Below are 22577 nucleotides of genomic sequence, written 5' to 3' on the forward strand. Positions count from 1 at the left end.
GACGGCAGGCGCATCTTGGGTTGTCTATTCTGCTTTTCTTGAATCAGCTACACTCTCTAGCCCTTGTTAACTATACCACCCTCGTGCACCAGGCCCAGAGGATGGCACAGCTGCCTCGCGATGTTCGATCATGGGTGATGTAATTTCAAGCGTCTGTACTATGGTGTTCCACGTGTGTTTATCCAACGTAAAAATGGCCTGGTGGCGGGCGTCAGCCGAATGTCCGCTGCTTGCAATGTCTTGGCTTTCAACGGGTGCTGTGGATTATGGGTATTGATGTTAGCTCGTGTGCTGGCAACAAAATGCAACCGCAGTGAAGAAATGAAAAGCAGCACTTACAGAGTGACGGCAGTCCGTCTTCATCAAACTCCACAGCCACTTTCCCGTCGCGGATTAAAAAGCTAACGTAAAACATGTTCTCAACCGTCTGAGCGTATGACTGTGGATTCACTACAAAGCGCATCAAATCGACACCCCCCGTGCTGCGCAGGCCGTGCTCATGCATCAGTCGCACACGCTCTTCGTCTGATATGTCATCCTCAAGCAGCTCTTCCAATGTATCCTGGATCCTCTGCTGCGTATCACCAAGCACATTGAGAATACGCGCGCAAATCACAGTCAGGTCATTGTCGACCTTGGCCAAGTCCTCAGTGTTGAGAACCTCAGGCCGTGTTTCATGTAGTGCGTCAATACGTAGCGGCGCACTGCGTTTTCCTATCTTGCGCACCTTTTTTTCGGCGTGTAGCGGGCCGAGCAGAAACGCAGTTGACGGTGCGCGCCGGCCAGCTGGTAATGCAGCATACCGACCTAGGTGATCCCAGTTAAGCATATCGCCTGATTCATCTTCTTCGTCCTCATCCTGGCCGCGGCGAATAGCGGCTTCCTCGTCGGCATCGGATCCGTCACCGGCCTGTTGGACTGCAGATGTGCGCTGTCTTCGGTGGTGCTGAGTAAGAGTTAGCCCAGCACCATCGGCAGACTCAGGGATACCGCGGCCATGGCGCATGTAGCGAATGGCCTTAGCAATGAAGTCGTCGATGTCAAGGCCATTAGCTGCTGACCCCTGCATCAGGCGCACGGTCTTGAGGTAAGACAAATCGGCCACGGTGACAAGCAAACGTGAGTCAATCGCAGCTTCAGTGGTCTGGCGGATGTCTTGGTTAATCCGGTTGCTGTCTTGTAGCACGGTTCGTAGGCCATTGGATGAGGGCTTGAGAAACTCGTCACCCTGATCGGCCAGTTGACGGCTCAGCTCACGCAAGCCTCGCTGGATAGCGCGCCGCTCCTCGATAGGCTGATCGGGATCATATATGTTTGTGGGGTCCGTGTCGGCATCGGCATTGCTGTCATCGTCGTCGGTGGGAGGAGGCCGATGTGTTCGTCGTCGCTTGCCAGTAGCGCTATGACGGATTGCGAGGGAATTACGGCGGGAGTTATAGTCATTTTCAGAGTCTGAATGTGTGGTCGGCATGATCGAAATTGTATGAGGGGAGAAGGATAGGTAGAGCTAGCCGATTGGGTTGTAGGAGTCGTTGAGAATGACGGAGACATAGACAGGGCAGGTATGTGCGTAGGGCTTGATGTTTACTGTTAGTGGCATGTACAAATAGGCAGGGCTTCTGCGACTATGATAAATGTAATAGGATCGTGGTGACACTAGCCAGAAGAGCCAAGAATAGACTTGTAATCCCCAAGATGCAATGAATTAAAGTATCCGTACCTATGAACTTTGCTATGGTTGCGGTAGAACATCGGCTAAACGACACAGAATACCCCAGGCTAGACGACTACACCAACGCCACCAGTAGGTTGCGTTGCTATGCTAGAATATTAGTAAGTATAATATTTTACCCTTAAAATCAAGTACTGTACTTCCAAGTGACAATGCTGGCTCCTGGCTAGCGTTTTCGACAGTATAACATGAAGAGAAAGCACTGGCTAAGAGGGCCTTTATTGATTAGGATATGGATTTGTAGTCTGATGAAGATCAGTATCCTGGTAGTCCTTTGTGAAAGTGATGGTCAAAGATGGTAGATAGTAGGCTCTACGACTAGTAAAAGGGAAACTAGAGGCAATAGAGGCAAATAAAATGGAGAGAAATGTATCGCATCTCATTCCCCTGCCCGCCTTTGAATCTTTGTATCTGATGCGGGACAGTTACTTGTGATATATTTAGGGTTTATAACCCACATGTGTACTATCTATAACTGCCCTCATTCTTAAGCCACCTTTTTTCATCTTATCGTTTATAGCCTTTCAAAGCCGAAGGGTACTACGTCGCTCGAAGCAATACCCCTCTATTAGCTAGGCATCAACTTAGATGTCTAGCTAGCCATCAGCACGCATCCCGTTCTGAATGAACCTCGAGTGGCTAATAAGTGGTGTGAGAGTTAGATGCTGTTTCCCTTACACAATAGTTTAGTTTCCCTAGCTTCGTTTTGGCCGTCCTTTTTCCCTATCACTTACTAGTGGCGTTTCTCTCTTTGTACATAGCTATCATGCTGATATTTCATCATATAGCTAACTCTTGTAGATGGCAATGTGGTTTACGGGTCATCTAACCTTCAAGTTTTCAGGATATTGTTAGGCAGAGCACATCCATATAAAGACGTACTGTTCCTGAACTAGGGTCGTACCTAGACGTGGGTTCAAGTCAAAGTGCAGATATATCCCCAGATTAGACTTGAAGGCTTGCACCGATTACACTATCAAAGGATGTAGTGGATGCTAGCCAGCGCAAAGCACCCTGTGGTGCAATATACATGTAGCCATGTATCAAGATGAGCGTGTCTGCACTTTAGCCAAGTTGGGAAGAGGACGTGAAATATGGTTACTAGGACTGTAAATAGTAAGAAGGAGTTGAAACCTAGACAATCTGTCGCCAGCTGACAGAGCTAGGACGCCAGCTGGCACAGAGCAACGTCCTTTCTCAAACGACGTCACCAAAAATCGCCAATCGCTTTCGCAAGCTTCGTCCCTTCATTAAACATACCTTATTCTACCTCCCACGTCCCACGTCCCACAAGCCTACAGCCATCTCCAGATTCCCTCCTGATCATGGTATAGATACCGCTCTTGTTTTATGCATCTGACCTCTATTGGCTATGGATCCATTTTCATTTGCAACATCGCCGTCACTGGACTTTGACCTCAAGATTCGCATGTACGACGCTGGCACTATAAACATGATATGACAGACCCCAAGCCCATCGCTAACAAGAACCTGTGCGTATAGAATAAATCTTGAGGGTGACGAGCCGGCCCCATCGTTCTCACAACTGCTCCACGATGACGAACTCCGCCACACCGGTTCGCACATCAGTCCGCATTCGGATCTCTACGTCATAGTCCAGGTATTTGCGGGGTCCAAGGCACTGGTGGTGCCGATGCAGACATCGTATAAAGCCTTCAAAACCGAGCGACGGTAAGACTGTCCAAAGACACGCAAACTTGCCCCATTTTCTTGTTTCTATAGTGCTACTCTACCGTCTGCTGACTGCTGACTACTGTTGCTGCTCTCGCTTGCTTTCAGGTGGAACGAATGGCTGACGCTGCCTATCAAATTCAAAGACCTTCCTAGCAATGCCCAGCTCGCCATCACGCTCTGGGACCATGCCTGTGCGCTACCGTCGCCTACCCCCACCTCAACAGATGATTCTTCAAATCGCCCCAGTAATGCGGTTCCATTTGGCGGCACTACCTTCCGGCTCTTTGACAAAGACAACCAAATGCACCAAGGCCGGCAAAAGTGCTTCGTGCATCGCCGCGTCGAGGCCGACGGCAACGACGTCACTAAAACACCGTCAAGCCCACCCAAAGAAACTATCAAGACCGGCGAGCTAGCTCTTGACAAGGAGGCTGAGGAAATGAGCCGCATCGAGGCTCTATTCAAACGCCACGAAATGTCTGAGCTAGCCCAGGTCAACTGGTTGGACCAGTTGGTCTTTCGGGGCTACGAAAAGAAAATGGCAGCCCACCATGCCAAGGTCATCCAACTCAAGAAAATGGGCCTTACCGAGTCAAACGGCCCCGACAAAAGCTCACCCGCCCGCTTTTATCTCAACATTGAGCTGGCCCGGTTCGATTTTCCTATCGTCTTTGCCGACCATGAATACGCGCCGCCGCCTATGATCTCACCACATTACTTCAACGGGTCACAATCTCAACAAGTGCTTCGAAGACCACCGCCACAAGTGCAGTTTGGACCAGGCATCAGCCATGGTATCGGGAACAACTCGGCCGAGGCTGTGGCCGGTCCTTTGTTCAAGGTGTACGATGCCGAAATCGGCCGTGACAACCCCGTTGAATCTAAGCACCGGCGGTTGTTCCGTAGTGCACACCGCAACGGAATCCTTGACAAGGACCTCAAGCCTAATGCCAAGGTGCGGGATGAGCTTAACGCTATCCTATCATACCCGCCTACTCATGTGCTGTCGCCCGAGCAGTCGGACTTGGTATGGAAATTCCGGTATCACTTGACTCGTGACAAGAGAGCCCTCACCAAGTTCGTCAAATCTGTTAATTGGCTTGAGGCCACCGAGGTCAAGCAGGCTGAGCAACTACTATCGCGGTGGACCGAGATTGACGTTGACGATGCACTGGAGTTGTTTGGTCCGTCTTTTGAGAGCCCTATTGTCAGAGCTTTTGCTGTAGAACGACTGCGCAAGGCCGAAGATGCCGAGTTGCAGTTGTATCTTCTCCAGCTGGTACAGGCCCTTAAATACGAGCATATTTTAGACAGCCCACCAGCATCCGCTGTAGCTTCTTCGCCCGCCACTGAAGAGTCTGCTACTGCTAAAGACTCGTCCCTTGCAACGTTTCTCATCTCTCGTGCGGCTGCAAATTTCCAGCTTGGTAACTATTTTTACTGGTATCTCATGGTTGAATGCGACGATAATAGCCCTGAGCAGGGCGAGACCAACCGCAATATCTACCGCAAAGTAGCCTACGACTTTATGGCTAAGTTGGTGCAGGAACCCGAGGGAACTAATCAACGCCAGCAGCTTCGACGGCAGGCCGAGTTGATCACCATTTTATCTAAAATCTCAACCGAGGTCAAGTTGTCCAACGAGACTATTGCGCGCAAAGTTGATCGCGTCAAGGTGTTTTTAGCCGACCCTAAAAACGAGCTACTTGAGATTAAACCACCATTGCCACTCCCGCTCGACCCCAGTATTCTCATCACTGGAGTCGTCCCCGAAGAGACCACCGTGTTCAAATCGTCGCTATGTCCCATCAAAGTCACTTTTGCTACACACAATGGTCCCAACTACTCCATCATCTTCAAGACAGGCGACGACTTGCGCCAGGATCAATTGGTCATCCAGATCATCACATTGATGGACCAACTCCTCCAAAAAGAAAACGTTGACCTCAAGCTCTCGCCATACAAAATCCTGGCAACTAGTGCATCTGCTGGTGCCTCACAGTTTGTCGCGTCGACTACTTTCCAGAGTATTGCCTCGCGATACCGCACCAATCCCGCCCTAGAATATTTGCGGGAGCAGCAACCTGATGTCTCTACGCCACTCAAAATCCGCAACGACACGCTCGAGACGTACATGCGCTCTTGTGCTGGCTATTGCGTCATCACATATATTCTTGGTGTTGGTGACCGCCACCTCGACAATCTGCTACTAGCTCCCGACGGCCACTTTTTCCATGCTGATTTCGGCTTTATACTTGGCCGCGATCCCAAGCCGTTTGCGCCTGTCATGAAACTCAGCAAGGAGATGGTCGACTGCATGGGGGGCACAACCAGCGAGAATTACAAGCAGTTCAAGCAGTATTGCTTTCTGGCCTACACAGCCCTGCGCAAACAGTCTAATCTAATTCTGAATCTATTTAGTCTGATGGTTGATGCTAACATTCCCGACATCCGTCTCGAACCCGACAAGGCTGTGCTCAAGGTTCGCGAGCGCTTTCACTTGGATTTGAGCGAGGAGGAGGCTATTCGCACTATGGACCGCATCATCGAAGGGTCGCTAGGATCGATAGCGCCCATGGTGATTGATAAGCTGCATGAGCTGGTGCAAGCCTTCCGGACATAGGACGAGACAGGGATGGAGGGAGAGACGAAATATTTGTCAGGGGCAAAGATAAACTAAAGAGGAGCCAAGCTTTTTAATACCAATCAGCACTCATTAGCTTAGATGATAGAGCTCGCCTCGACTTGTATACCACACATACACACACAGGCTTCTTGTTATTCAGAGAAAACAAATACAGAAAACCTTAGTTCTCGCTTTTATTTCATCCTTCCTCATTATCATACCCTATTCGAAACGCCAGAGAGCCTTCTAAGCCCGCCGTCCGTGAATCACATTCCCACTCCCCGTCGCCCCCGAGGTTAGGCCAGGGCCAGAGCTAGAGCTAGACCCCCCAAGACCTGCAAATCCACGGATATCGCTCACACTCCGCTGCAACCCCCCGCCACCACCGCCACCACCGCCACCGCCCCCATGTGTCTTACCCTGTGGTTGTTGCTGCAGTTGCTGTGCTTGCGCCGCTGTCCCTTCGCCCTCTGCAGCTTGTGTGCGAGCCCAAACGCCTGTATTCTGCCGCTTCATCTTCGATCGAAAAGCAAATTTAAATGGCGCCGCCTCCTGCGCCCCTGTTGATGCGCGCGCTGCCCGGGCCTTCCCGTCACGCATGGGTGTAGCGGTCGTTGAGTTAATAGCACTAGGAGTACCGCTTGGTTCATGCAGTAGTCCACTGTTACTATTGTTGTTGCGGCCCATATCCCAGGCGTCGTCGACAGCATAACCGGCTGCCCCGTGCAGGTGCACTCGGCTCATACCCATGCCCATGCCCATTCCCATGCTCAGACCTAGACTATCGTGATGCGTGCGCATAGGCAGAGATGGCTTGCCAAGACCAGCTGAGCTGCCGCCGTTGTTAAGAGGTAAACTAGACAGTGACATGGTGCCACGGCGAGAGCGGCCGAGAGAGCCCATCATGGCTTCCCATGTCTCAACTTGTCCACTACTGGCTTCTTCGACGCAGTTGCACTCGTCGCCGGCAGGACACAGCTCTTCGCCTGCTGCGTGCCATTCAGCCAGGCAGGCATCGTGTGCCGCACATCCACAGGCTAAACAGGGGGTGTATTGCGCGTCAAGTGGCTCAAGACAGTAGACACAGCGAAGTTGGCGTTGGGTCTCTTGGCATCGTGGGCAAGTTCCAACAGCACCGCCAATAAGAGGTAGGTCAGTGTTACTACGCGTGTAGTTGAGCGGATCTAGCTGTTGCTCATGGATGCGACAGACGCCGGTAACGTCGAGGCCGCGCTGGACTAGGTTTGGATACTGGCCCGCCAGCTTGCGGCCAAGGAGTACTGACGATGATACCGTCGTGGTCGATGCCGACTTTGGCACTGAGGCAGGAGACGAAACCGGAGCAGATTTCAACTCGTGGATAGTCGATGGCGTGGCGAAAGAATCGTGTAAGGAATCCTCTGCATCTAAAGAGCCTGCCATATGTGGGGTTTCTTCGTACTTTTGCATCAAGTTAAACTTGAGAATCTCTAGCCGTTGAAGCGGCAGCTGCCATATCTGGAGCAGCTCAGCATAAGAGTATCTGTAGCTGGCATAGAGGTGGTTTCGTGATGAGTTTAATAGAGGCACCGAAGTACATACATTATCGTCGTCAAACATAGACTGATCCTCCAGCATAATCTCAACACCAACTGGCATCTCAGTGCAGAACTCTGAGCGCCTCGCCTCATCATCGGACGGGTGATTATTGACACGAGACGCTGGCCCACTGCCAGCCGTTGATGCACCTAGACTGCCATTCTCGCCCATTATGGTAGTATTGCCCCACGTGACATTGCCATTGCCACTACTGCCTTGTCCTTGCTCAGCAGGGCTAGCTTTCTTGCGTGTATTTGGTGGCGAGGATGACATGGCAGTAGCAATTGCCCTTGGAATGTGTGCACTGAACGAGGCCTGTTTCCAGAACGACCGCGTGTTGGGGGATGCAGAGAGACTGGGTGCCTGGCTCTGGGCCTGAGAAGGCGGTGGCTCGAGCTGTCCTGATTCAGAAGTCATTCCGCCATGTTCCTTGTAGTCTCGGCTAAAGCGAGTCGTCGGCGGGGTGCCACCAACAGAATGTGGACGCGAAGCTGCCTGGGAGTGAATTTGCGACTGAACCTGCGAATTTGAATCTGCTGGGAACGCTGATGTATCTTCAACCGACATTTGCGAACCTGAAATTTGCACTGGCGTTGGTGTTGGCAGCGGAATGGCACGAGACGACGTGTTACGGCTGCTAAACTTACTACGCCAAAACGCTTCAGTGCTCTTAAAGAATGGCAACGAAAACCCAGGGGCCTGGTAAGCCAAGGGCGTATATGACTGGTTTGGGTGCAATTGCGCGTCAAATGATAGCCCGTTGCTACCGTCCCTGTATGTGTCATCATCAAGCATAGGCTCTACAAAGATGCACGACAACAGTGCCAGCATTTGGACATCGCCCATTTGCTCAAAATAGTCAAACAAAGTGTCTACAAACTCCCGAGCCATAGGATGTGTGCCCCATCTAACGCGGGTAGTGAGCGGAGTTTCGTGGCCAAAGCTGCCATTAGTCAGGCTCTCTCGGTGCTGGGCCACCACTGACCGTGCTACCAGCAGCACCGGGTTCTGTCTATCACTGCCACTAGCCCCCAGGCTTAGCCCCAGCCCCATGGCATCGACCTGTTCTAGTGGAATGCCCTTGCGCAGCAAAAGAGCACAAAATAGCCAGACATCCCGCAATTCGTGGTTGCCGTAGCGCTCAGCCACAGCGGCGTTGTGTGAGCACACGTCATCGCCAAAGACTTCGTAGTACTTTGCGTACTTCCTCTTAGATGGCAACAGAGCCGAAATATCGTGCATAGAGACGATATTTTTAGGTCGGCCCAGACGCCGCCTACCAACCCCAGTACCTGTGACTGTCCCAAGGCCGGTCCCTCCATCGCTAGAGTGCACACTATGCGTCTCGCTCCAGGCAATCATACGCAGCCTACCCGAGGGTCGGTACCACGATGTCTTGTGCATCGAAGTACCCTCTGAATTGCTTGATGTCATTGACGAATCAGTTTCCTCACTGTCTGATTGGCAATTTTCTGAATCAGAGCCATAGTCCGAGAACCGCTGCTGCTGCCGTAGAGGAGACTCAAATGCCATGCGCCCAAATCCAACCGAGTATGGCCCTGCTGTTTTGCGTTCCTTAGACGAATCCGAGGCCGAACCCATGAATGTGGCGCGCGTCTTTTCTTCTTGTGTCAAGAAGAAGCACACCAGTCGGCCATCGTGCGAAAACCGCGCTCCACACGTGCGTCGGTCTAGAGGCAGGGCTGTGCGGTTTATGACGTTGGCAGCAAGGCTATTAGCCTCACCACTGGTCGTCAAGTCCATTGACATGAGCGTAGAACTAGCTCTCATATCAGTAGTATTGTCATCTTCGTCACTTGAGCTTGACTCCTCGGGATTAAACTTGGACAAGTCTGTCAAATTGTGCACATTCTTCAAAAAGCGGAGGCTGCTCTGTAAGTCGACATCTCCCAGAAGGTATTTGAAGACTGAGTGCAGGCAGTTCTTCCCGTGCCCCTTGTGCTGTTGCGCTAATGTGTGTACATCCTTCTCCAGCTTGGCGCGGGTTTTGGCGTCCATGTAAATATTGCCCTGGATGTCAAAGGTCGGAGCCTCAGTCAACGGGTATCCCGGTGTGATGGCAATGCTTACTTCAAAATAGATGTTCTTCTTCTTCTCACCCCAAGGTCCTTGTAAGCTAGCCACTGCCTTGGTTGGGTCAACGTAGATCCATGTCACCTTGGGCAGCTTGCTGCTCAGGCTGATAACCTCTTCACGGAACGGCTCTACCTCCACCTGCTCTGGCCCCTGCCACTCCTCCGAGATGCTGAACACAGGCGAGTCTCTTCCACTCATAAAACGCCGAGACGGCTCGCGGTGGCCCCCCGCACTTCCAAGGGACCGTCGCTTCGTCACGGAAACACCTTTCATCCAGTTGATTTGGGAGCTTTCCATGCCTCTGGACCCATTACGACTCCGGACCTTCATTGCAGACCCGCGCCAGCCACCAGAGGAGCCTCTCTTGCTCCGCAATTGACTGTTTTTCATTCCTAGTGTAAGGGCGCTCGTGTGTTTAATTCCAGCATTTGGCCGTATGTCATTCATCGTCGTAACACGCATGTCTCTCATGTTGCTATCCATAACCGTCGTAAAAGTCTTGTATGTGGCTCCTTTTCGGGTAAGTTGGAGCTTGTCAGGCGCCCGGCTGCCTCGTGTGTACCCAATAGCATTTAATATTTCGTCGTCAGGCTTTTGTAGATGCAGCTTGTTGTCTTCGCCCCAAGATACCAGTTGGAATTCCCGTGCATCCATGCCATCATCGTCAATACCACCACGTGCTCGCCAGAGGAACTCCTTAACTGCGTTGTTTCCATGGCCAGGGAAGACTGCCACAGGCTCTGTCTTTTCCTGTACGTCAGTAGGCTGGTGGAGTTCTTTTGGCCGGTCGTAAAGGTACATGTTCCCTGGTTCTACCTGGGGAATGGCAACAATACCACTGCCAAACGGAGTATGGCGGGCTCTCCACACAGGGAACTCAGTTCGAATGACATGTTGAGGTGTACCATAGTCATCAGCGCTTATATCCCAAAACTTGATTGTTTTATCCAATGAACATGTGATTAGCTCATCCGCTCGTGTGCGATTCCAATCGATACCGTATATCTTAGATTTGTGTGCCAATATAGACTTTACCGGCTCGCATGACTTGCGGTCATCCCAAAATCGCAGCCATCGGTCATGTGACGAAGCCAAAATGTGCGCATCTTGTCGACTGAATTTGACTTGTGTAGCACCAGCAAACCAGTCATAAAACGTCATGACAGGTTGACGCGGTCGCCTCAAGTCCCAGCAGTGGACCGTACCATCGACAGAGCAAGTGGAGAGAATATCTGGGTGATGTGCGGAGAAATTGATGTCTGTAATAGCGCGGCTGTGGCCCTGTAGGGAGTGCTCAATGGCGCCGGTCACGGAGTCTTCTTTCATGTTCAAGTTCCATACTAGGGCCCGGTGGTTAGCCGTTGAGACAACCCAGTAATCTCGACTTGCAAAGGGCGACCATTGAGCATCAACAACAAGCCATGGCATTCCATGGGTGCTAAGCTTTCGCGGTGGTATATCGGGAGAGTCTAGGTCGATAATAGACAGTCCATCAGGCCTAAATTCAATCAATTAATATAAGCCCAACCACCTGTCAAATTGAACTTGACTCACGATGCAAGGGCAATATCACGGCCACATGGCGAAATGGTAGCGGAGCCTACTCGACCCTTTACTGAGATGGTGATGTCAGCATCAAAAGTATCGCTATCAAATGCTGAAGTCACGATATTTCCAATGCCCTTTTTGGGCGAGTCCACGTGCGAAAAGGCGTCTATTGACCCCAAAGACAACATTGTTGCAGCCATAGCGTCAATAATCTAGAATGCTACAGAAAAATAGGAGGTCGCTGGGGGTACACAATACAGTACAGTTGGTACTGGATTATGGCAGACAATGTGTATCTCGCATTAGGCTTGAACGTCTAGCCGCCGCCAACACCTGGCAGAAATGATTTGAATGAGTTAGATTAGGATGAGATGAAGACTTGGGAAGCAGGGGGAAAAAAAAGGCCATTCATAAGCAATAATGAGTTAGCAAAATAACGAGGCTAAGAAATCATCTAGAACTTGATGCCTGTGAAGGTGAATTAAATTTTAGAATAATTTTTGTGCGCTTTGCAAATGAAGCAGCTTCATCTTTGCCTTCAATAAAGACGATAGATATGACGCGTGAGAAAGCTCTCGGTAAGATTGATTTAGGTGGGTCTTTCACCGAGAATCCTTTAGCTGGTGTGGCGCTAACTTGTGGCGGCTTTTTAATAACCCTAATCCGTAGTAGGATGATTAGAAGATCTAGCATTTTTTGTGTCTGATTTAGGGTCGTACAGAACACAATCGCGAAGTATAGTAACCGATCAGTTGATGTCTGGAACTTTGATGAGACTAGCTTTATGATGGGCATCATAATGGCTGTAATGGTTGCCACAGGTTCGGAAAGGCAAGGAAGGCCAAAATCAGTGTAATCTGGAAATCGGGAATGGATTACTGTGATCCAGGCGATCAATGCAGAAGGTCAATCGATCGCGCCGTTCATCATTGGTGCAAGCCAACATCACCTTGTGAGTTGGTACCGAGATTGCGACATCCTGGGCAATTGGGTTATTGCAACCAGCAGAAATGGATGGACAGATAACCAGCTGGGTCTCGAGTGGCTAAAGCCCTTTGATCGGTCTAACCAACCGATCAACTGGTCCCTATCGTCCTCTGATCCTTGATGGCCATGAAAGCCACCACTCCGCCGATTTTGAGAGATATTGTGACTAGAACAACATGATCACTCTTTGTATGCCGGCTCATGCATCAGGCTACTGAATCCTCGACCCCTTAGGCTTCAAAGACCCCAAAGACATCACTTGAGGCCCAATCTCAATCTGGATACCTCGAGAAGCGAATCAGAAGGCATAAAAGCAGCTCCCTGAAGTCGATTATTGAAGCTTCAAGGTCTGATACTAAAGCAACAAAGGCAGTTATGCGTGAGGCTATCTTACTGAGCAGTGAGACCCGAACCCCCCAGGAAGCAAATGAGATACTACGCCAGCGCCGAAGGACAAAAAGGACTAGACTACAGAAATGAGAGACAGTGACTGTACAGGAAGCACTACAAGCGATTGATTAGATGGATGTTGATACGCAGGTGGTTGCAGAATCATCGAGGAGTGGGGTCGAGGAGGTCGAGCGACCGGGTAGACGGAGTTATGATGTATGCGGCAAGGCCGGGCATAATGCGAGGATCTCTCAGGAGTGAGTAGTTTAATTGACCAGATAGTTAGCTGTGGTTTTATTGTGGTTTAAAATCTAATAGTTGAGAGTTTTGACTTGACTGATTTCACACTTCACTTTACTCAAACCACCAATAATATCTAATTGATCGCAGTATGTGCTGTACTTCATTATTGTGGTGTGTGAGTGATGCCGAAAGAGGAAGCTTACGTAAGTCTCACGGGACAGGCACCCGTGGCCCTATTGGGCCCCCGGGGCAAGAAACACTTGACTAAGCATAGTTTATACCGAATCCTCAGTGCCTTCGGAAGCGCACGCTAGAAATCCTGAGTTTAGCATTTGTAATTGAAATCCGATCGATATCACACTGCAGGGGCCCTTTGTTCTAAGTGTTGGGCCGACGGAGACGGAGTGGTGAACAAAGACGGAGTGTGTTAAGAGCCAGCTTATCAATGCATTTTAATGTGTGAGAAGAGTCAACAGCAGTAGCCCTCTCAAGATATATAAATGACGGTGGCCACTGCATTTTCATGGCTGTCATGCAACTCCTCTTCCAAGCCTCTCACCTTATCCTTTACAACTTAACAATCATATCTCGTCTCACGATCTCAATTTTAACTCCATAACTTCACTTACCCCAACTTACCAACCGTTCCATCACTCAAAATGTCACCCGTATGGCTGATCACCGGTGCTTCCAAGGGCTTAGGCTTCGCTCTAGCCAACAAGACTCTCGACTCCGGTCACCGTGTCATCGCTGTCATCCGCAATAAGAGCTCCAACGCCGAGGCCGTGGCCACCATCGAGGGCAAGGGTGGCAAGGTTGTTGAGCTAGAAATGAGTTCTTCTCAGGACACCATCATTACTGCAATCCGTGAGGCTGAGAAAATCTTCGGCGCCATTGACGTCTTGGTTAACAACGCCGGGCAAAGTGGACTGGCCCCGCTTGAAGACGTCAGGTATGTGCATACTGCTAGCATGGGTGACCTCTCAGACTATAAGGCATTACGCTAACTACTCCACTACAACAACAGCGAAAAGGATGTGCACGGAATGATGGCCACTAATCTCTATGGCTCCATGTACGCCATGCAAGCCGTGATCCCCGGCATGCGTGACCGCAAATCCGGCCTTATTATCAACGTGACCAGCGCGATGGGGCTAATGGGCTTTCCTGGGTGTTCACTTTACGCCGCCACCAAGTTCGCACTAGAGGGCGTAACAGAATCTACCAGCAGAGACCTTGCGGCCTTTGGAATTGAGGTCATGTGCGTCGAGCCCGGCTTTTTCGCAACTACCATGCTAGTCCGCACCAAGGCCTTGTATTCTGCCCCGTACAAGGGCACCGATACCGGCCATTTCCTAGACATGGTGGCCGCTGGCCTCGACAAGTCTAGGGTGGGTGACCCGGAGAAAGTTGCTGCTAGAATCTTTGAGTATGCCACTCGCCAGGGTGCTGCTGGAGCTCTCAGGGGCAAGACGAACAGACTGATGTTGGGAGCCGACTGCATCCAGGGTGTGGGGAAGAAGATTGAGCAGCTGAGCCTAGACTTCGATCTTAACAAGCCCATTGGTGTTACCACTGGGTTCGACTCTTAAACCCAAATATTCAGGTAGCGAGCCATGCAATCCCGAAGGATATAGATAGTCTTTACGCTGTAGCTGAATGGCATCGATGATGTGAAGACTCGAGGTAATAGAGCCTCTGGTCTTTCGTGCTTCGTACTTTGAGCTTAAATAAATTTAACACCGGCTGGGGATTTTCTGCACCTTGGTGACTATCATTAGTTATAAATCGAATTCTCAGCTATCCACTAGATGATTATCAATCGTTCTTGTTCTTGTTCTTATTCTTGTATTGTTTTAAGTCTACCTATTGTTATTCGCAGTAACACTGCTACGTGCTCTAGAAAGGGATAGCCTGTTGATGCTGTCCTTCAGTACACCTCTTAGGTGCTCAGCAGTTGCAGGCGTGCTTAGGTTCCGAGTGTGTCCTATCACTTTTAACTTCCGACGCTAGGGCCAGGGGGCTCTCCATACAGCGTGCCTGCGGGGTTCCTAGAGGTTGAATGCCTGGCATTTCAGATTTGCAACGATCGTGTAAACTAGTCTAAAAGGCCGGCTGCTTTCGGCACGGGGGGGTCAGGCCCGGGCGGTATACAGCGGGGTTGTCCTTCCGTATGCATGGCTGTGGCCGCATCGTATAATTTCCCTTGCTGGCAGCTGAGAGTAGAGCTTCCTTAGCACTTACTCATGGAGCCCTCCTCGACATTTCCTTCCAATTCTGCAAAGATGCCTCTTCTCCTACTCGCTCCCGTTCTCATGGTCTCCTCCCTCGTTGTTGTTTGCCCGCCTCTAGAATTGGTTGCGTCAACCTAGACCGCATGTGCTGCGAACGTTCCCCAATAGCTCGCGGTGACAGTGACCTGCCTCTGCGAGATTGCCTCTGTGGTGCCCAGATGGCTCAGCTCAAGCTTTGGCTGTTGTTTGTCCCGGATGAAACCTAGGTTGCGGATGATCATAAACCGTGCCCCTGCACTTGAAATTGAAAATATTTGACGTCTACGGGGATCATAGAGATCAAACGACGCCGGACTGGCTACCGGACAGAATTAGCCCTCTGCAAGGTTCACGATAGAGTTTTGCCGAGCGAAGCGCAATTGCTTCCAAGTTAACTTGTTGCTCGTTTCCGCTCTACCGTAGTTGAAGTAGAAAAAGACAAAAAAAAAAGGAATAAGGAATGAACAAAAACAGACAAACATCAGACAACAGACAAAACAATGAACAAAGCGTAGAACGAGTACAAAAGAAAAGTAACAAAGAAACCCAATTTTGTAGTTCGGCACTCCCGCTTCCGATCCCCGGAGGGTTGTAAGAGGGAGAGTTGATAGTGATTGATTGTTGATTGTACTATTTAACGTCTACCTACAGCTATTTCACCGTAATACGACGGCCTTCCGGCCGGGAGCACCTCCCGGGCGGTCCGCAGTGACAGGAACGCATAGACTTCAACCTTCTCCTATGACTTTTTAGGGTCCAGCAATATAGCCAGGAGGGTCTCTGTATAGCGCGGCCCGAGGGCGTACCTGTCGGGTTCTAGGATTGGTTACCTGATATTTTTGGTTGGTGGAGGCCCCGTGTAAAAACTAGTCTAAAAGGCCCCCGGCTGTCGGCACGGGGGGTAGGCCCCGGCGGAGTACAGTGGTTTTGTCCTTCTATGCGTGGCTGCTGCAACACCTTTGGTTTTCCCATTTTCCACATCCCCCTTTCCCCACCGACAAAAACCCCAGACAAACCCTAAACCCAGAAGTGGAATCGACTCCCAACTTCCCCACAAACATTCGTTCCTCTGAAAAATCTGCTATGTGTCCTGAAGCCATGAAGATCATGGAGACAAGACAACAGATTCCAGTGCAGTCTGGGCATCCCGTCAAGCGACGAGAAAGTCAACCATACTGTGTGAGCATCCGAGGGCTCATGGTCTATCCTTCCACCGCCCTAGTGGCCGCTGCCTCATGCGGTGTGGATGTGACCTAAGGCAGCCCCCTTTCTAGTGACCTGCCACAGTCGCCAGTCTGTCCGAGGACAGAGGAGCGCGAGAAAAAACAAAACATAAGAAAAAGGTGTGGACTGTGTGAACTCTCAAATACTCAGTCCTGAGCGTGAAGGTGAACTCCTTGAGTTGGAGTGGTGTTGTGGCGATGAGGAGTTGGCGATCGCGAAAGTTGTCGTGAAAAAGGGGGCGAGTCGACGACGAGATTGTTCCTCAAAGTTGGGCAAGAGCGGCCTCAAGGCTCCACAGCTCATTGTCTGAATCCATGACAGAGTCAAAGAAAAAGAAAAGAATGAAAGACGCTTATCAGTGTCATAGGCGTCGTCCTCTAGCAGCCCGGAAGAAGGGGAGGCGCCAGACCTCAAAGGTACCCCCCCGAGGGTTGTAAGAGGGAGAGTTGGGAAGAAGGGGAGGCGCCAGACCTCAAAGGTACCCCCCCGAGGGTTGTAAGAGGGAGAGTTGTAGTGAAGGTGTAATGTAATGCCTAGACAAGACTTTGAATAAATCCAAGTTTAATGTCTGTATGTATGTATGTATGTATGTTCTATTTAACGTCTACCTACAGTTATTTCACCGTAATACGACGGCCTTCCGGCCGGGAGCACCTCCCGGGCGGTCCGCAGTGACAGGAACGCATAGACTTCGAATCCAAGTTTAATGTCTGGAAACCATCTGTACAAACAAAAAGAGAATGTTGACAAGAACGAGATTCGAACTCGCGCGGATTGCTCCACTGCGAAGGATGATACTGATGATCATAACCTGAACACAGCGCCTTAGACCGCTCGGCCATCTTGCCTTTGTAATTCCTGATGAAATGAGCTCTAGGCGACGTTTTAGAGCTTCCGAATGTGAGCGGGCCGATGCCGGGACCGGTGCCGGTGCCCAGGCTTTTACTGCCCGAAAGTGGTGTTGAAAGATTACATCTTCTAAGCCGCTTCCGCCTAGAACATGCCATCTTATGGAAAACCAGTAGGTGGACATTAAATAAAACAAACAAACGAACAAACGAACAGGTCCCGGGGCCTACTCCAATGCCGAAAGCTGGTAGCCTTTTAGACCAGTTTATACGCCGTCGTCGCAGCCTAGAAGTACTAGGTAGCCAACTCCAGGAACCACGCAAGCACGCCCTAGAGCTACGCTAAATAGAGATCCCCCCTGGCCCTTGCCCCAGGCTTTAAAAAGTCACCAGAGACACTCGAAGTCTAAGGATATCCACAATTACTAACCGTCCGGTAGTTGCAGGCGCCGCCTACATGCGCGCCCCCAATTCTTTTATGCGCCCCCTCCCTTGTTGTTTTTTGCTTACCTAAGCAATTTCTTTGCTTACCTAAGTATGATTTTGCTATGACCAGCAAGCAGACTACAGATACAGCAGATGGAGGCAAACAATACAGTGAAATTTATTGATTCAATAGATCTGAATATCTAAGCGGGCATGTCCTCGAAGCCATTGTATGGCCAACCTGATAACACTTGCTACATTTAGGGGCTTTCCTTGTCCTAGGCTCAACATTCTCAAATCCAGACGGCTCACGCCTCGTACTTGAGGCTGGCTGAGTGGGTGTTCTGAAAGTCGGACACCTCCATGGCTCTAAAATAGGCTGCTGATAAAGTTGATTTCGGTTTAGATGCCAATGAGGATGAAAATATTTAAGGGAAAGATTCCGGTTTGTCTCCTGAAGTAGCTGAAGAGTGTGGACACAGGGTAGACCAAGAGAAGATGTGAATGATTGGGTACAAGCTTTCAGAGGCTTTCCAAGAAGTTGCCGCTGCTCTTGGACTTTGCGTAAAGCCTGATGCGAGACCCAGCCACGGACAGATTCAAATGGTGCCACAGGGATATCTAGAGGCACACGTAATTTCTGGGAGGTTTGCATTTTGTGAAGCTCTCTCATCTGACCCAAGATTGCGTTTTTAATGGCTTGCCAAGCATCGAAAAGATCAAATCTTGAAGTTCCCAAGTGTGATTTGATCAGCCAGTGAATTCCTTCAACCCTTGAGGTAGCGGTATTACCAAAATGGAAATACTTGTCCACCCATGCTTTTACAAGTCGTTCCTTGTGTGGGTTGAGCCAGTATGTCAAGACATACCCAACTTCTTGAAGGTGTTGTGAGGTGTACTGACGCCGAAAGTCTTCAACACGGGTCTTGTACGTCTCTTCGTCTGGCGATGCGATTATGGAGTGCCACCATCCATAAAACTCCTCCCATGCCTTGGTCTCCGGACTGTCGGGTGACTCATTGCGCTTAAGGCCAAAAGCTGGTTGGCAGTGTTGGAGAACTGCCTTATTGGCATGCCAAAGGCAAAGCAAGGCAGCAGCAGAAGGGAAATGAATTGGAACAGCATTCATAACTGCTTGACATCGATCTGTGAGAACAACAGAAGGAAGTTCTTGTTGGTATAGAGACTTCAGGTGTTGTAATGCCCATAGATAGTCATCCTCCGTCTCTCCTGAAAGGAATGCGAAGGCGATGCAAAACGATTTCTGGAAGGAATCGACTCCGATCATATCCAGGAGCGGCATAGAATACCGATTTGTCTTATATGTACAATCAAGTAACAAGACATCTGGGTTCTCTAGTAGATATGCTATAGAGCTAGGATGCGCAAAGAAAAGAGCTGTTAAATGGTTTTCCGAGTCAACCCGAACTTCGCACCTAAAGCCTTCTATCTTGAGCTGGTCGATGAGGGCTTGTACGCTGCTCTGCCCTTGGCGTAATTCTCGTCTCGCAGCTGCAATTTGATTGCCAATGTCTTTTGCAGTTGCAAGAGTATCTGAGGTATTATATAGATACGTCCTGATGCTTCGAGGGGCAACTCCAGCCGTTACTAGGCCCGAAACTGTAGATATGTCCTCTGTTTTGAGAGTGCGATGTATGGGATGTGCAGATGGGTCGTCGCTCGGCGGATGATTATGCTGGGCAAATTCGCTGCCTGGCCGGTAAGTTAGAGTCCAGCCACCGTCATCTGGAGATTCTTTGGCTAATACTGAAAACTTGCAGCTAGTTACTCGACTTGAAGTTCGGCGTTTTCGTATGGCTAAAGGGTTTGGCGGCTTTCTAGATCGATCGCAAGCAACAACAACTTTTGTCCGGCCATTTTTAGTCTTTTTAGACTTTCCAGTTGTGAATGCATAGCCTCGAGGTTTCGCCCAGGCATTCGCAGCAGCAAAGAGAGCTTCGCGAGACTCGTAAATCCCTTCAGGGGGAAGGATATCGTCTGGAAATTGACTGACTTGTAGTGCCTCTGCATTGTCTGCTACTTCATCTGCTGTGTTGTTTGCATTTACAGCATTTAAAGCGTGTGATAAAGCGTCTGTCTCCATCTCTATCTGGTTTATCTGGTGTATTTGATGTGGTGTATGTGGTGTATTTGGTTTCATGTATCTTCTGAATTTGCATCGCTGTTGAGGGGTCAAAATCATACTTAGGTAAGCAAAGAAATTGCTTAGGTAAGCAAAAAACAACAAGGGAGGGGGCGCATAAAAGAATTGGGGGCGCGCATGTAGGCGGCGCCGTAGTTGCACCGGAAGGCGGCATCGGCTAGGTGCTCTTGTTGGAGCATTTCGTATTGCTGTGCAATAATAGTATGTAGGCGTTAAATCATACCAACGGATAGAAAAAGCCGGTGGGCCAAGAATTCGGGCGGTGTCTGGTGCAAAAGCCCCCTGCCTACAAAGCCGGGCGCCCAAAAGCCAGGGAATTCTCAAGATTGACACACCGACAACTGCTGACTGCACTGCCTGGAAGTGGCATCGGCTAGAGCACGCCGCCATATTGCTATAGAATGATGATAGGTCGATGTTGAATATATTTATGTTCAAATCCAAGAATCTGTTGAAAATTATATTCAAATTGAGGTTTGGGAATAGAAGGGTCCACTTGGAAAAGCAAGGAGATTTGAAGGGGGTGCTCTGGCAACTTCAAATACAGTCCGATGAGAGGGACCAGTATAGAAGCCGAAGGGATAGCAAGTGGGCAAGTCAGAATAAACCTCATCATCAAAGCTTGTATATATCTTGTAAAGTCAGACCAAGCGTAACGTTCCATCTTGAATTCCACGGTAATATACTACACAGTTGGAGGAAGCAGAGGGGAAAGGACACCTAAGGGTGAGGTTCATTTTCGAGTATAATACCCCCAATACGACAAGTCAGTCGGTCAAGGTGGCATCGGCTAAGAGCCGTACATATGATCTGATAGTCTCATAGCTATGGTAAAGGCGTGATTTCAAAGCTCCAACCAACGGATAGTGAAACAAGGCTTTCTGGACACTCAAGGCTCCAAGGAATGCCAGTATCCTTCGACAAAAATAGGATGAGGCCATTAGCTTATTACACTTCACAATGTTGCATGTCGTTTTCTCGACGGCACCACAAAGCCCCAGCTCAGCTCGTCTGCTGGCACCATATCGAGACCGACTAATTGCAGTTCATCCATCCCTAACCGGTGTGATATGTGCATCACCGGAGCACGGGGTTGTAGGTTCTCTTTTACTTGTTCTATCTCCTTGATAGAATCCGCAGCTTTCTTCCGATGTAGTCCTAGCTCCATGTAGGCCAGTTCCCGTTCTGAACATCCTAACGTCTTTGGAGCTTTACGAAGCATCTCGTCTTGAGCCCAGCGGTAAACAAGAATACGAGCACCGGCATAGGGATGCTTACGCATCTTTCTACTGTGGGAACGGGGGGCAACCCGTTTAGTCGCGTACCATGCGGGGTCAGGCGGAATGTTCCATGATACGTGAGGGTTACTACAGCTGCCCATACCATGACCAGGAGTCAAAAGCCGACGGTACATGTCGACGGAGGCTTCGGGTAGTTGGGTGACAAGAGAAGAAACACCAGCTGGTGGGCGGGCGGCCCCTTCTTGGCGATATATAACAACATCAAAAGCAGATTCTATAAGGGTCCTGCATTTTGGTTGTGAAGTTGACTTGTATTTTGATTTGAAACTGGGGGATTTCGGGATCAGGCCCCTTCTCGAAGGGCTGAAGTTTAAAGTTGGACTATGCAGAGATCGAAAGAATGAGGAAGTAGCGGACACGGGTGTTGCTGGCGGGACTTCAGTCTTTGGTTGAGGTTTTGACTCGATATAATGGGTTTTGATAGGGGAAATGGTAACATCTGATATGCATCTAACCAATGATAATAACGGTTGGCTGTGCCTTGAATCAATAGGCGTGAAGTCAAGGCTGGCAATTGTTTTGCACAAGGACATGTTGAAATTATTGCTTGCCGTTTTAATAGGCGAATCACCCGCAACAACCACAGGTTTCGACAAAGAAAGTCTATGGGGCTGTTTTCTTGCTTTGACTGGAGATGGATCAATATCAAAAGGCAGCCGTGATACGTTCAGTAATGAACATGGCCTAGATGGCTTTGTTACCCTGGTTTTAGGGACCGCAGCAGGTGGTGAGGTGGGCACACTATCTTTGGTATCAAGTGGCTCGGATTGGCTCAAACTTTGAGAATTCGAGGGAAATTCATGAATATCTGTAGATTGCACAGAAAGCAAGGATTTTGATGGAGAAGAAGTTAGGCCTTGCGTGAGTTGCTGTTGAGGAGATAGCTTAATTGGCTCATAGAGTCTACGGTCGTTGGATTGATTTCCAGTACCTCTCAGACTTTTATAGGCTATTTCTTTTTCAGCATCGCCCCCTGGCACCTCATGTTTATTTGTTTCTTCCCCTGCTCCTTCATACAATGCTGAGAGTAATGGAGGGATACGTGATGGTGGCACCTTGCTGACAGATTCTAGGCTTCTCTCATTCCATGTATTCGGTCTAGGTGCGAGGAGAACTGGCGCTTTATAAGGGCAGTTCCGCGGTCTTACTAGCACTCGGTTGCTCCCAGGCCCTCTCCATGAAGGCAAAATAGGAACCAACTTTGGTGACTCCAAGAGATACGGGGCTTTAGACAGGGGAATAGCCTGGACAGAGGTGTAGCGTCTTTGTACGCTTACCGGAGGCGAGGAAGGTTTAAGTCGAAATCCTGTTGTTTCGATTAACGCCAGTTGCTTTCGATCAGCTTTGCTTTGTGATTGTACAATCTGAACAGCCACGTTTCCTGGATTAAGCCTTGGCTTAAGTGGAGAAACCTCTGAAATTAAACGAGGTATAACTTCCTTTCC

General features: G+C 49.7%; 5 protein-coding genes across 5 annotated transcripts; 2 read left to right on the forward strand and 3 right to left on the reverse strand.

Moving 5' to 3' along the window:
* Window positions 1–66: 66 nt before the first annotated feature.
* On the reverse strand, window positions 67–1471 carry HOO65_040592 (Non-structural maintenance of chromosomes element 4 -like protein; the record flags this gene model as incomplete). The annotated part of the gene is made up of 2 exons (XM_071002823.1): window positions 67–257; window positions 340–1471. 2 exons carry the CDS (start codon window positions 1469–1471, stop codon window positions 67–69), a joined length of 1323 nt encoding a protein of 440 aa, XP_070859435.1.
* Window positions 1472–3104: 1633 nt separating this feature from the next.
* Window positions 3105–6050, forward strand: HOO65_040593 (Phosphatidylinositol 3; the record flags this gene model as incomplete). Its single annotated transcript, XM_071002564.1, has 3 exons — window positions 3105–3163; window positions 3236–3424; window positions 3533–6050. 3 exons carry the CDS (start codon window positions 3105–3107, stop codon window positions 6048–6050), a joined length of 2766 nt encoding a protein of 921 aa, XP_070859436.1.
* Window positions 6051–6299: 249 nt separating this feature from the next.
* Window positions 6300–11464, reverse strand: HOO65_040594 (WD repeat-containing protein; the record flags this gene model as incomplete). The annotated part of the gene is made up of 2 exons (XM_071002471.1): window positions 6300–11226; window positions 11283–11464. The coding sequence occupies 2 exons, from the start codon at window positions 11462–11464 to the stop codon at window positions 6300–6302; spliced, it is 5109 nt and encodes a 1702-aa protein (XP_070859437.1).
* A 2091-nt stretch (window positions 11465–13555) lies between these two features.
* HOO65_040595 (putative oxidoreductase) lies at window positions 13556–14488 on the forward strand (the record flags this gene model as incomplete). Its single annotated transcript, XM_071002974.1, has 2 exons — window positions 13556–13848; window positions 13924–14488. 2 exons carry the CDS (start codon window positions 13556–13558, stop codon window positions 14486–14488), a joined length of 858 nt encoding a protein of 285 aa, XP_070859438.1.
* A 3701-nt stretch (window positions 14489–18189) lies between these two features.
* Window positions 18190–19771, reverse strand: HOO65_040596 (mutator-like element transposase; the record flags this gene model as incomplete). The annotated part of the gene is made up of 2 exons (XM_071002775.1): window positions 18190–18238; window positions 18537–19771. The coding sequence occupies 2 exons, from the start codon at window positions 19769–19771 to the stop codon at window positions 18190–18192; spliced, it is 1284 nt and encodes a 427-aa protein (XP_070859439.1).
* Window positions 19772–22577: the final 2806 nt, after the last annotated feature.

Source organism: Ceratocystis lukuohia, assembly GCF_044167205.1.
Source record: "Ceratocystis lukuohia strain C4212 chromosome Unknown Supercontig4_pilon, whole genome shotgun sequence".
Classification (NCBI taxonomy): Eukaryota; Fungi; Ascomycota; class Sordariomycetes; order Microascales; family Ceratocystidaceae; genus Ceratocystis; species Ceratocystis lukuohia.